General features: G+C 33.6%; 1 protein-coding gene across 1 annotated transcript in view; it reads left to right on the top strand.

The window, feature by feature from the left end:
• Nucleotides 1–11,541, top strand: part of LOC106474326 (solute carrier family 43 member 3-like) — a gene marked incomplete at its 5' end in the record, with an annotated part of 29,345 nt that overhangs the window by 13,802 nt on the left and 4,002 nt on the right. Inside the window, 5 exons of the mRNA XM_013935016.2 lie at nucleotides 3,003–3,053; nucleotides 4,740–4,928; nucleotides 7,941–8,045; nucleotides 8,883–9,078; nucleotides 9,440–9,560. Coding sequence (XP_013790470.2) covers nucleotides 3,003–3,053; nucleotides 4,740–4,928; nucleotides 7,941–8,045; nucleotides 8,883–9,078; nucleotides 9,440–9,560 — 662 coding nt within the window. The remainder of the gene's footprint in view (nucleotides 1–3,002; nucleotides 3,054–4,739; nucleotides 4,929–7,940; nucleotides 8,046–8,882; nucleotides 9,079–9,439; nucleotides 9,561–11,541) is intronic.

The raw sequence follows: 11,541 nt of genomic DNA, 5'->3' as shown, positions 1-11,541 counted from the left end.
CATACCCTGAGGTGATTCTCACCTCACGTCACTTGTCCTCACAATCAACCGGTACTGGTACATAGCCTGAGATGATTCCCACCTCAGTTGTTTTCACAATGAACCGGTACTGGTACATAGCCTGAGATGGTCAGCTAGTGCCTAACCCATAAGCCAGCCCCGTGTCTTCAACTCTCTCTCTCTCTCTCTATGCAACTGGTCCCAAAGTTTCATCAGCACCTATCCAATTCTGTTGTCTGAAAAATAGAAATCCCCAAATATTTTGGGTGCTGTTGCCACAGACCATTCTCCTTCTTAAATTACACCTTTTGTTTACGCATGTAAACACTTGAATTAACTTTACTTCTTGCAGCTCATGATATTTCAACTCAACATCTATTATGGTCATTCATTGCATCTTAGTTATTTTTTACTCACCACAGTAAACCTACGTCTGTAAAGGATTTGAGGAATACGTAGTATTGATGTCACCAATTTATACATCTCAATTAGACAAGCTATTAATATATGAAGCGTGACTCCCTTGGAAAAAAGGAATTTATTTTCACCTATCGATGTTCTACTAGACATGTTCTTGGAATCATTGCAGATAGGCTTAGTGTTTACTGTGAGTTTACTTCATTTCATTGAACATCTGGCATAAGGTGAGCCTTGTTTGAATATGTCTATTTACGGCTGCGAACATATGATTCAATCAACAAATAGGTGCCCTATACAATTGCAGCGAACCAGGATCGGCAGATAACGGTCATTTGTTTGAGTTATGGACGGTGAACAACCTTGTCCCGGTGATAATAGCAAATGAAGCATAGATTTGGATCTGCTTTCACTTTCTGCTAGTGACATATGTAGCTAATTCAAAACAGCTAAGTGTAATTTGCTGGCTTTTTATTTGTTTATAGCAAAGCAAAAATGGTGGTTCTTTTAAACTTGATAGTCTATATGTCTGTATACATTAAGTTGAAATATTTTTACTGGACTTAAATTTGCATTTACTTTGATTATGGACCGATAGAGGGATGTAAGATACTATCTTGAAAAGCTTCATAACTTTAAAAAAACAGGAAATATCTAATTTCAGACAAATAAGTCCTAAAAGCTTCCAATATTGTTGATGAAAAGTCTTAGCTTGAGAACCAAAAAAAATAAGAAACAAAAAAAATAATATCTCACAAAATGCCACATTTAAAACACAAAGCAACCAGAAAAATACACGATAATTAGAGAGAAGCGTGATTGTTGGTTTCAAGGATAACAATAAAACAGCGTAGTTATTCTTCCTGAAGTAGGACACGCGATCTGCTTCAGTGAGCAACAATTGTAAGATCAAATAGTTTCAAAACACTACAATTTAATCAAATTTTTGTTGTTTTTTAAATACGTGTGAAACTAACATTCTGTAGGTAATCGTTTTATTAAAATTGCTAATTTTGAACTTTATATCTCAGTTTCCGTTATCTGAAAAAAAAAAAACTAAAGAAAGTACAAGACACGTTCGAGAACAATTAAAAAAGAAACAAATGTAGTTAATGCCAAACACAAAAATTAACAATTCAATTAAACATGCACAAACTGATGTTGGAATAAACTTTTGTTAGTTCTGAAGAAGTGGCCAACGAACGTTTCCAAGAAATGTCTTTGCTATTCAATAGTTTAGGTAGTTTAATTAGGCCTATTGTCACAGTTACTGATTTGTATGGGATTTCAATTCCTGAAATGCTGCTTTAGTTTAAAAAAATTTTGCTACACGTGACATATAACTGAAATAAGAATAATACCAGTGATAAGAGTTTCATATGTAAAATTCGTATGTGGAAACACAAGAGTATTTTCATTCTACATGCGAACAGTGGCGCTACAAATGGCATGTTTAACATCTTTAATACCTTTATATTTCTATATGAATTTTTCCAACCATTTGACAATGCAACGCTGCAAAGTTTGGACTTATGGCTGGAGAAATACCAATAACCTTCCTTAGGGAGGATTGTTAAATGATGTAGAACCAAAGGACACAATATTTCGAAGAAGGGAGGCTTGAGTGTTCTCCAGGGAAGCGGAAAAACTCCCTCAGCAAAGCTCTAAAATTGCAATAACTCCAAAACCCATCCGAGCAACGCCCTTGTCTACAAAGTGATGGCCATGATTAAGAATCATCCGAGCAACGCCCTCGTTACAAAGTGATGGCCATGATTAGGTATCATCCGAGCAACGCCCTCGTCTACAAAGTGATGGCCATGATTAGGTATCATCCAATGGAAAAAGCCTGTCCGTTGACCTCTCATAGTGCCATTAACAAGATAACAAACAATAACGTGAAATTGATGAAGACTCACAGATCAACAACCGTCATTATAAACGTGGTTAGCAATAAAAGATACAATAAAATTTAAATAAAGTCATAATTAAAAACTATATTATTTCAATATAGTTACCCGACATATAACTAAATATGTCAACTTATTTAATTGTAATAATCTGATCTATAATTCGAAATTCTATAATGGCGAGTATATAAAGTAACAAAGAATTAATATATGTTTGAAAGTGAAGGCTATCGTCTCTTTCGGCGTTTTTAGCAAAATTCACATCTTTGCGTAGCTGCAAAGTTAACCTTAGTAAATGTACAAAGTAAAGATTCAGATCAAATTGGCTTTCATTATATTGGGCTTTAATCTTGTCTATACATCAACAATATTTTTGTTTCGTTATATTGTTATATATTTCTCATTTACAATACACATTTTAGAACTTAATTGATTACCAGTTTCTTGAAAATTAATGCATATACTAAGAATGTAGACTCGTATAATTCTATAAAAAACGTCAGGATATCATCTTAAATTATGTTTTTCATTTGGTGATTTAATTTTGTGATATAATAACATATATATTAATCTGTTATAAACTAAATTGTATAGACTAAACAACACATATGAAACAAAATAAATGAAAGATCACGTGGTTTTAAATCAAATGTTTATTATTTGTGATTTTTTTAGGCTCTCCACAGACCACCCGAAGTTCTGGCGAATCACACCAACGTAAGAATAGTAAGTCACTCAAATTCGAACAGAATGTAGTTGTGAAACAGTATGGCCACTAATTACAATAAAAGAGCAACAGCAGGGCCACTAATTACAATAAGCAAGCAACAGTAGGGCCACTAATTACAATAAAGAAGCAACAGTAGGCCACTAATTACAATAAAGAATCAACAGTATGGCCATTAATTACAATAAAGAAGCAACAGTAGGGCCACTAATCACAATAAAGAAGCAACAGTAGGGCCACTAATTACAATAAGGAAGTAACAGTAGACCCACTAATCACAATAAATAATCAACAGTAGGGCCACTAATCACAATAAAGAAGCAACAGCAGGGCCGCTAATTACAATAAGGAAGCAACAGTATGGCCACTAATTACAATAAGGAAGCAACAGTATGGGCACCAGTTACAATAAGGAAGCAACAGTAGGGCCACTAATCACAATAAAGAATCAACAGTATGGCCATTAATTACAATAAGAAAGCAACAGTATGGCCACTAATTACAATAAGGAAACAACAGTATGGCCATTAATCACAATAAAGAAGCAACAGCAGGGCCATTAATTACAATAAGGAAGCAACAGTAGGGCCACTAATTACAATAAGGAATCAACAGTAGGGCCATTAATTACAATAAAGAAGCAACAGTAGGGCCACTAATCACAATAAAGAAGCAACAGTAGGGCCTCTAGTTACAATAAAAAAGCAACAGCAGGGCCACTACTTACAATAAAGAAGCAACAGCAGGACCACTAATCACAATAAAGAGTCAACAGTAGGGCCACTAATCACAATAAAGAAGCAACAGTAGGGCCTCTAGTTACAATAAAAAAGCAACAGTAGGGCCTCTAGTTACAATAGAAAAGCAACAGCAGGGCCACTACTTACAATAAAGAAGCAACAGCAGGACCACTAATCACAATAAAGAAGCAACAGTAGGGCCACTATTTACAATAAAAAAGCAACAGTAGAGCCACTAATTACAATAAAGAAGCAACAACTGGGCCACTAATTACAATAAAGAATCAACAGCATGGCCACTACTTACAATAAAGAAGCAACAGTAGGGCCTCTAGTTACAATAAAGAAGCAACAACTGGGCCACTAATTACAATAAAGAATCAACAGCATGGCCACTAATCACAATAAAGAAGCAACAGTACGGCCACTAATTACAATAAGGAAGCAACACTAATTACAATAAGGAAGCAACAGTAGGGCCACTAATTACAATAAAGAAGCAACAGCTGGGCCACTAATCACAATAAAGAAATTAGTTTGAGTAAGTAATCTCTACAGTATCTCCAGCCTTGTTTCTTTACGTTTTTTTACGATGAGTATTTGCAGGTTATTAAATTCCTAAAGTTTTATTTATCTCGTTTAAAAGACTGGAATACATCTTTATATGTTGAAACTAATTTTGTTAATCTAATCCGAGAATGAAACACAACTAACACTAAAAATGGATATATAACATTATAGGGATGAACCTATTAAACACTATGTCATTCTATATTCTAAAACAAATATATATATATATATAAATTGGTTTAAATAAGCAATATTTTAGAGCGGAAATCATGTGTTACATATTTCTACTTGAACTTTGCTTGTCATGTGTTATCCTCAGGCCTAATATTAATTCCTTACAGTGAACTTTATCATTTTAATTGTTTGATTTTTCAGTATCAAACCACCCTCAACCATACAACAACAGGGATAGAGAAGCTGTAGAACTCCCTTTAAAAGCGTCACTATTTTCGTTTTCTTTCCAACTACACCAGTTCTGGTTTAGCTGGCTATTATTGTATACTATCCTCTATGTGGGCACGCTCAATCTATGGTTAATCAGAATTCCGGGTGCAGCAGCCGAAGGTAAAAATGTTTCCACCAATATTTATAACGTCAATAACTTCAGTATTGTTGTAAGATATATATTTTTAGTATTCTAATTCAGATAACTGTTTGCTAGAGAAACCATGTTTTTACGGCATTATGACGTAACATATAGAAATTACATGAAAGATAAGGCCTAGATAGAATCTAGAAGCTTCCTGTACTGTAATAGAAATAAGAGCACGTTAAAAAAATGTCTGAATTAAACTGCTTAATTAGTTAGTCAGTTCAGTGTTAGTTAATAAGTGATTCATTTTAGTATCGGTCAATGAGTTAGACAGTGATTTAGTTATTAAGGTATTGAGTCAGTCAGTGTCTTTGTTATCGATTAATTAGTAACGAAATTCTACAAGTAAGTTTATGTATAGGTTAGGCTACATTAGTTTCAGAATTTCATTTCAAGACTTTCTTTGTGAAATTAGGCCTATCAGTGAAGATAGCCTGTAAAACACGCTATTGAAGAATTTGTTTTCGTTAAGTGGATTGGATTTCGCATTATTTCAACCAATTAATCTAAAAACCCGTTCAACGTCTACTTTATTGATGACAAAAAAGTACAGTGTGAGATAAAATATTTGTTGCAGATAATGAAACAGTGGAAAGAAGAAGAAACAGTAAGAAACAGGGCTTTAAAACAAGATCAGGGGAAAAAAGAACAAGGAGAAAAGAAAGACAACTACATTAATATAACAGAAAACTAAAACAAGACCAAGGGAACTTTACAGGAAATTAAAATAAAATTAATAAGAAATTACAGAATTTTTTTAAAAGACCAAGAAAAAGAGATAGAAAATTAACTAAAAGTTAAGGGATAAGAAATAAGAATTTAGAAAAAATTAAAAGAAAAACTTGCAATATTTAAAGAAGAATTAAGAACAATAATGAATTTGATTGAAGACCAGATCGGTGAATTATTTAAAGAATTACACAGAGAGACCGGCATGGCCAGCTGGTTACGGTGCTCGACTCGCAATCTGTGGGTCGCGGGTTCGAATCCCCGTCCCACCAAACATGCTCGCCCTTTCAGCCGTGGGGGTGTTATAATGTGACGGTCAATCCCACTACTCGTAGGTAAAAGAGTAGCCCAAGAATTGGCAGTGGGTGGTGATGACTAACTGCCTTCCCTCTAGTCTTACACTGCAAAATTAGGGACGGCTAGTGCAGATAGCCCTTGAGTAGATTTGCGCGAAATTAAAAAACAAACAAACAAAGAATTACAGAGAGATTACATCAACAAAACTGAAATATAAACAGACATCAACGAAGTCTAAATCGAAGTACAAAAAACGTCTATAATGTGAGTAAACACTGTAATAACAAAATCGAAAAAGAGCTAAGAGAAATCACTGAGATGCAAGGTACATTAATAACAGTACAAAACATTTGGAAAATTAATTGGTAAATGCAAAGATCAGGTTAACTATACCATTTTTATGCATCCATCCAATAAATCCCACTTAAAACACCACATACTATAAAATATGGTATTAGAAAAAACTATTTGGATTATATATATAACCAAAAAGTTAAAGCCGCAATGAAACATTGCAAAATGTGAAGCTAAACACCTAGTACTCTCACATCAAAGAACATCGGTCACCTTTGAAACAAAATGGAGAAAATCTTATGCCAAATTCTGACATAAAGGAAGCGAACCACCTCGCTTATTACAGTTCTATTACCAGAGCTATGGAGTTCTTACAACTGATCAATATCATAAATTACATGACTCTTTTATAACATAATATCAAGAAACCTTCGCTACAGGACTTCATAAGTTGGTCGAAACAAAAAAGTTATTTTGTAACATTGATGATGCAGTTCCAAAATATCAGTTAGCCAGACGACTGCCACTTGAAAAAAGGGCTGAGAATTTTACAAATATATAAGCCATGCAGGAACAAGGAGTTATACAGGCTAGTACAAGTCCTTGGTTATCTCCTGTTGTACTTATGAAGAATGAGGATAGATCCAAAAGGTCTAGGGAAATGTAAAATAAATCACAAAGATGGAGTCTACCCATCGCCAAGGATTCACTGTACTATGATGCTTTATTGATATCAAAAATCGTTTTCAGTGTTGGATTAGAAAGTTGAATATTAGAAAGTGCAAGTCAATGAATCAAGCAGAAAGAAAACAGCTGTTACTAGTCTTAATGGGTTGTAGCAATCTGTGCTAATATTAGGATTATGTTATGTTTCAATAACCAATGTTATGTTATGTTTCAATAACCAATGTTATGTTATGTTTCAATAACCAATGGAGTGTACTGTCTGTGAAATACCCTGGGACATTATACTCATCTATTTGAATGACACCATCACAATGCAAAGAAATAAAGTCACCTTTACCAAATGTTTAGCTACAAAGATAGGGTGAATTACAAATTATTTGCATTTCAGATCACATGATGGATATTTACATGTCTGAACTGCATAAAAATGAGCTTTTATATCTTATAACAAAATCTTACATATTCGTGTAAACCTGTAATTGTTTGTGTAGTCAGTGATTCAAATAACATGTAATAATAGCTGCAGAGGTTTTGTTTTTCAAGACTTACTAGAAATAACGTTAAGAAATATGTCTACTGTTTGTTGTTGGCTCTCAGCTACAACCTGGATTAATGGAACAAGCAAGTATTGTGACGAAAATACATCAAAGATTATCTCAGAAACAGAATTCTGGTAATATGTATAAAACATTCTAAGTCGAACTTAACAAAGTAAAACTTCAAAACACGATTTATAAGTTTGGTGAAAGTAAGAAAAAGTATATGTTCCTTGTGAAAAAAATGCAATAACTATCCATTCCAACCATCAAATTTGTGGCCATTCAAAACAGAATTAATTAGTTAAAAGTGTTGCTGTCTGAAGTAGTTGTAGTTGGAAATTTTTAATTTGTATTCTAAAATATTTTTATGAGTTTTGAATTAGTTGGTGAAAATATTGTTTTTTTTTATTTTTCAATTAAATCTTGCTTCTCTCTTAGTTAGCCACATCACTACAGTATATGGGTTGTCACAGACAGCTGCTTTAGTTTTGGCCCCAATGGCTGGTAGTTTTATGGATTTCTGTCTTAGTTCTGCTTCCAAAGGTATGTTTCTCAGTTCATTATCTATAACAACTTTTTCTAAAAATGAAATATAATGCGTTTAGTGTAAATATATAGTACTGTGCAAAAGTGTTAGGACTAAGTCAAAAATTTGATTTCAGGCTACTTTCAAAGAACAATGTAACATGAACCACAGGTGAAACATCACAATGTTATTAATCATCATATTTAGTACAACAGAAACTCAGTAGAAGTGCTTGAGTTCAGCAAACAGTTAATATTTTTGTGTCCCTTTTTGCTTTATTAACTGCAGGAAGTCTTTCAGGCATTGTTACAACATATTTAATAAAAGTGTCTATTGGGTGTTTACTCCAAATATCTCTAATACCTCCCACAAAGTCTCTTTGGAAGTAACTTTTGATTTGTCAAGTTTTTGGTCTATCAAATCCCAGATTTGCTCAATTGGGTTGAGATACATAATGGACTTTCTGTGTGTTCTACCAATTACGGGTATCGAAACCAGAGTAGATTAGTTTTTAACTAAGAAACTGTGATGTGTAAAATCTTAAAATTTGATTTTTATTTAATTGTTTCCAAAATTAAAAAAGGAGCTGTTTTTTCATGCCAGTTTCTATGTTGTTTTCACAAAAATTTTTACACGCGAAACTTATTACAAAAATATATTATACTATTTTATGGTGCATCTCATTGACTTATATGTTGCTTCATAAGCTGATCTGATTAAAACTTAGCCTGGAATAATAATAATAATCAAACAGGTATTGGATTGCAAAAAATGATAATACAATTTATGCTTATTTAGTTCTATATGAAGCTGTTGGTTTAATTCAGAAGTCTAGTTTATGTTTTATAATTTAGAAAAAGATCCAGACAAAAGGAAACATTTGATGATAAAAGCTGGCTTCTGGCCTATGTTTATTACAACTCTCACCCAAGCTGCAGTGCAAGTGTTGAAATTATTCAATACCTGGATAGCAGTCTATGCTTCTATTGCCATCGTTACCATCCTCCGTGCTCTCTTGGTAGCAGTAGGAACAGCTTTCATACCTATTAGGTAAATATATCTGGTGTGTTTGGATGTTTTATTCCTGAAAATATAAAGATACATGTATGATACCTTAACACCTATGTCATCAGGGGTTTAAAATCGAAAAATGAAAGACAAAGGTAATATATGAATATCTTGTATGGATTGTGGCTGAGGAAAAGATGTTGGAATATGTAGTTGTGATAACCAAGAAATTAAACTTTTGAACGCCCACACATACACACTTGTAATTAAACTAAAAAAGTCATACAATTTATAGTTCATTATTAAAATCACTTTGGAGCATCTACCTTTCTTGTGGTTGATATTCTTGTTGGGGAAGGTATTAGATGCATCTTGGATTATCCATCCTATTTTGATCTTTCAGGTTCCCAGCTTCTCATTTCATCCGCTTGCTTGGGATATTAAGTACAGTCTCTTCTTTGTTCGTCCTTTTACAGTTTCCTCTATTTATTTGGGAATCCAGATCAGAAAACGACGCCATTCACGTAAGTAAATCATGTTTAAATGTCCAAAAATGGCGCTAAAATTCAAAAATCAAAGGAGAATGTATGGGACAATTGTCAGAAACCTGAAAACTTTTTACTTCAATTTACTTATAAATGCTATTATTAGCAGTAATCAGACCCTCTCAGGAGGTTCAGTGAGGCCCGGGCCACTTCCAGCTTTTGAGACCCTTGGGCAATTTGAATTATAATTTGAAATGAGGCACATAAAAACAACTTTGAGCTTGAGATCCAGGCTAAATGGCCTTCCTCTCTGGTTGACCCTGGCAGTATTATTTCGTGGTTTGAAAACAATGTAATATAATTAAATAGTTTAAGGTTATTACTTGCTATAATTTAAGAACAATAATTTGCTGAACCGTTTTTTTTATTATTATTTTCCATATTAACAAAATAAATTATTTACGAGAATGTTGTGGTGTCAACATTTTACTTATTTTTTTATTCTCGAATAAATATACGTTTGTGCAATAGGAAATTTGACTTTTATTAGTGTGTACCTCAAATACCAAATCACGAAGTGGCCTATGTATACAAAACAAATGTTTTAATATTCTATCACGAACTTTATATATATAAAAACTTACTTTGCAATATCTGATATATTGTGATAAACATTAACATTCTGACCTAGGAAGCAAGCAAATCAGCAGCTAATGGTGTTAGGGTTAAATATTGACTGACTCAATGTAAGCAGCATTTAAATAGTTAATGGTGTCAGGACTTTGACATTGAACCCTCGGTTATATGACTTAGGATGCCAGTCAGTGGTTAATAGCGTTTGCACTGTAAGATATACGAGTAGTTTATTTTTGTGAGTAGTATATTGTTACGTCTCCGTTTGTTAATTAATTTTCCGTAAATTCGTTCCGACGAAACTTTAGCGACACAAGTCCTTTCTTAAATAAAACTGGTTTATTCTTTCCGAATACAACTTTACGATACACTTAATTTCAACAGTCGCTCTATAACAACACTATAATTCACGTCTGACGTGGCCAACAATATTTCGTCCGCATACATTCAATTACTCATTACACTGTTGTCCCGTCACGTCGTTAATGTCTTATATATACAAGACTAACACATGTCTAGTAAATGCTAGGGCATTCTTGAAGGAACAGGATATTTCTAGAAAGAGGTGGCGTGATACTAGTCACGTGACCTCGCTGACGCAACAATATTTTATTATGGTGAATTATGGAATTAAGCTAGTTTTACACTAAAATAACTCTTTAAATAATACCATCAGTAATTATATAATTGCAGCGTTAATTTTTTATTGTCGTTTTTATAACAAGTAGTTTGAGAATGAAACCATGTAGAGGTTCGCTGTATCTATGTATATCATAATTAACCAGATACTTTTTATCCCTCGTTATAGTTTCGTTTTTGTAGGACAGTTTGCCTAGAATCCCCCAAAACTTTGTGCGAACATATGGGATAAGTTTAATAAATTTTATCATTTTTTTTATACGCAATCAACTGATAAAGTAACAAACTCAGTATTTAGGTTTAACTTCCGAATGCTGTTTCCAGTTATTAACGTGACCAATACATGCGACTATACATCATTACAGGAGTGTCGCTATTTTTTCATGGGAGGTCATTTCTGAATTCAATAACACATGTAGGCCTAAGTAAGCCGTCAGCTAATATCATTCCAGTACATGGTCCACAGTGAGGTGCATGTTATGTTGAAGAAACACATTGGAAAATGAAAAAGATTACGAATATAAAATTATAATACCATCCGAGACCAGCCCTGGCGACTCTCATGCTATAGCCTAGGGGCATGCAATTCGCGAACTATATTGTTATGACGCTGGAATTTCTAGAAGGATCATGACTTATCGGAGAACCCGCGAATGTCTCAGTGTTTGCTAGACGCCCTCTTTTTTAGTATATAAGCCAGAGATAGATAGATTGAAGACAGTGATAATTGAGTCAAGCGAACAGTAGG

This window comes from Limulus polyphemus, unplaced genomic scaffold, assembly GCF_000517525.1.
Source record: "Limulus polyphemus unplaced genomic scaffold, Limulus_polyphemus-2.1.2 Scaffold7072, whole genome shotgun sequence".
Lineage (NCBI taxonomy): Eukaryota > Metazoa > Arthropoda > Merostomata > Xiphosura > Limulidae > Limulus > Limulus polyphemus.
This window is presented reverse-complemented; position numbering and strand designations above follow the sequence as displayed.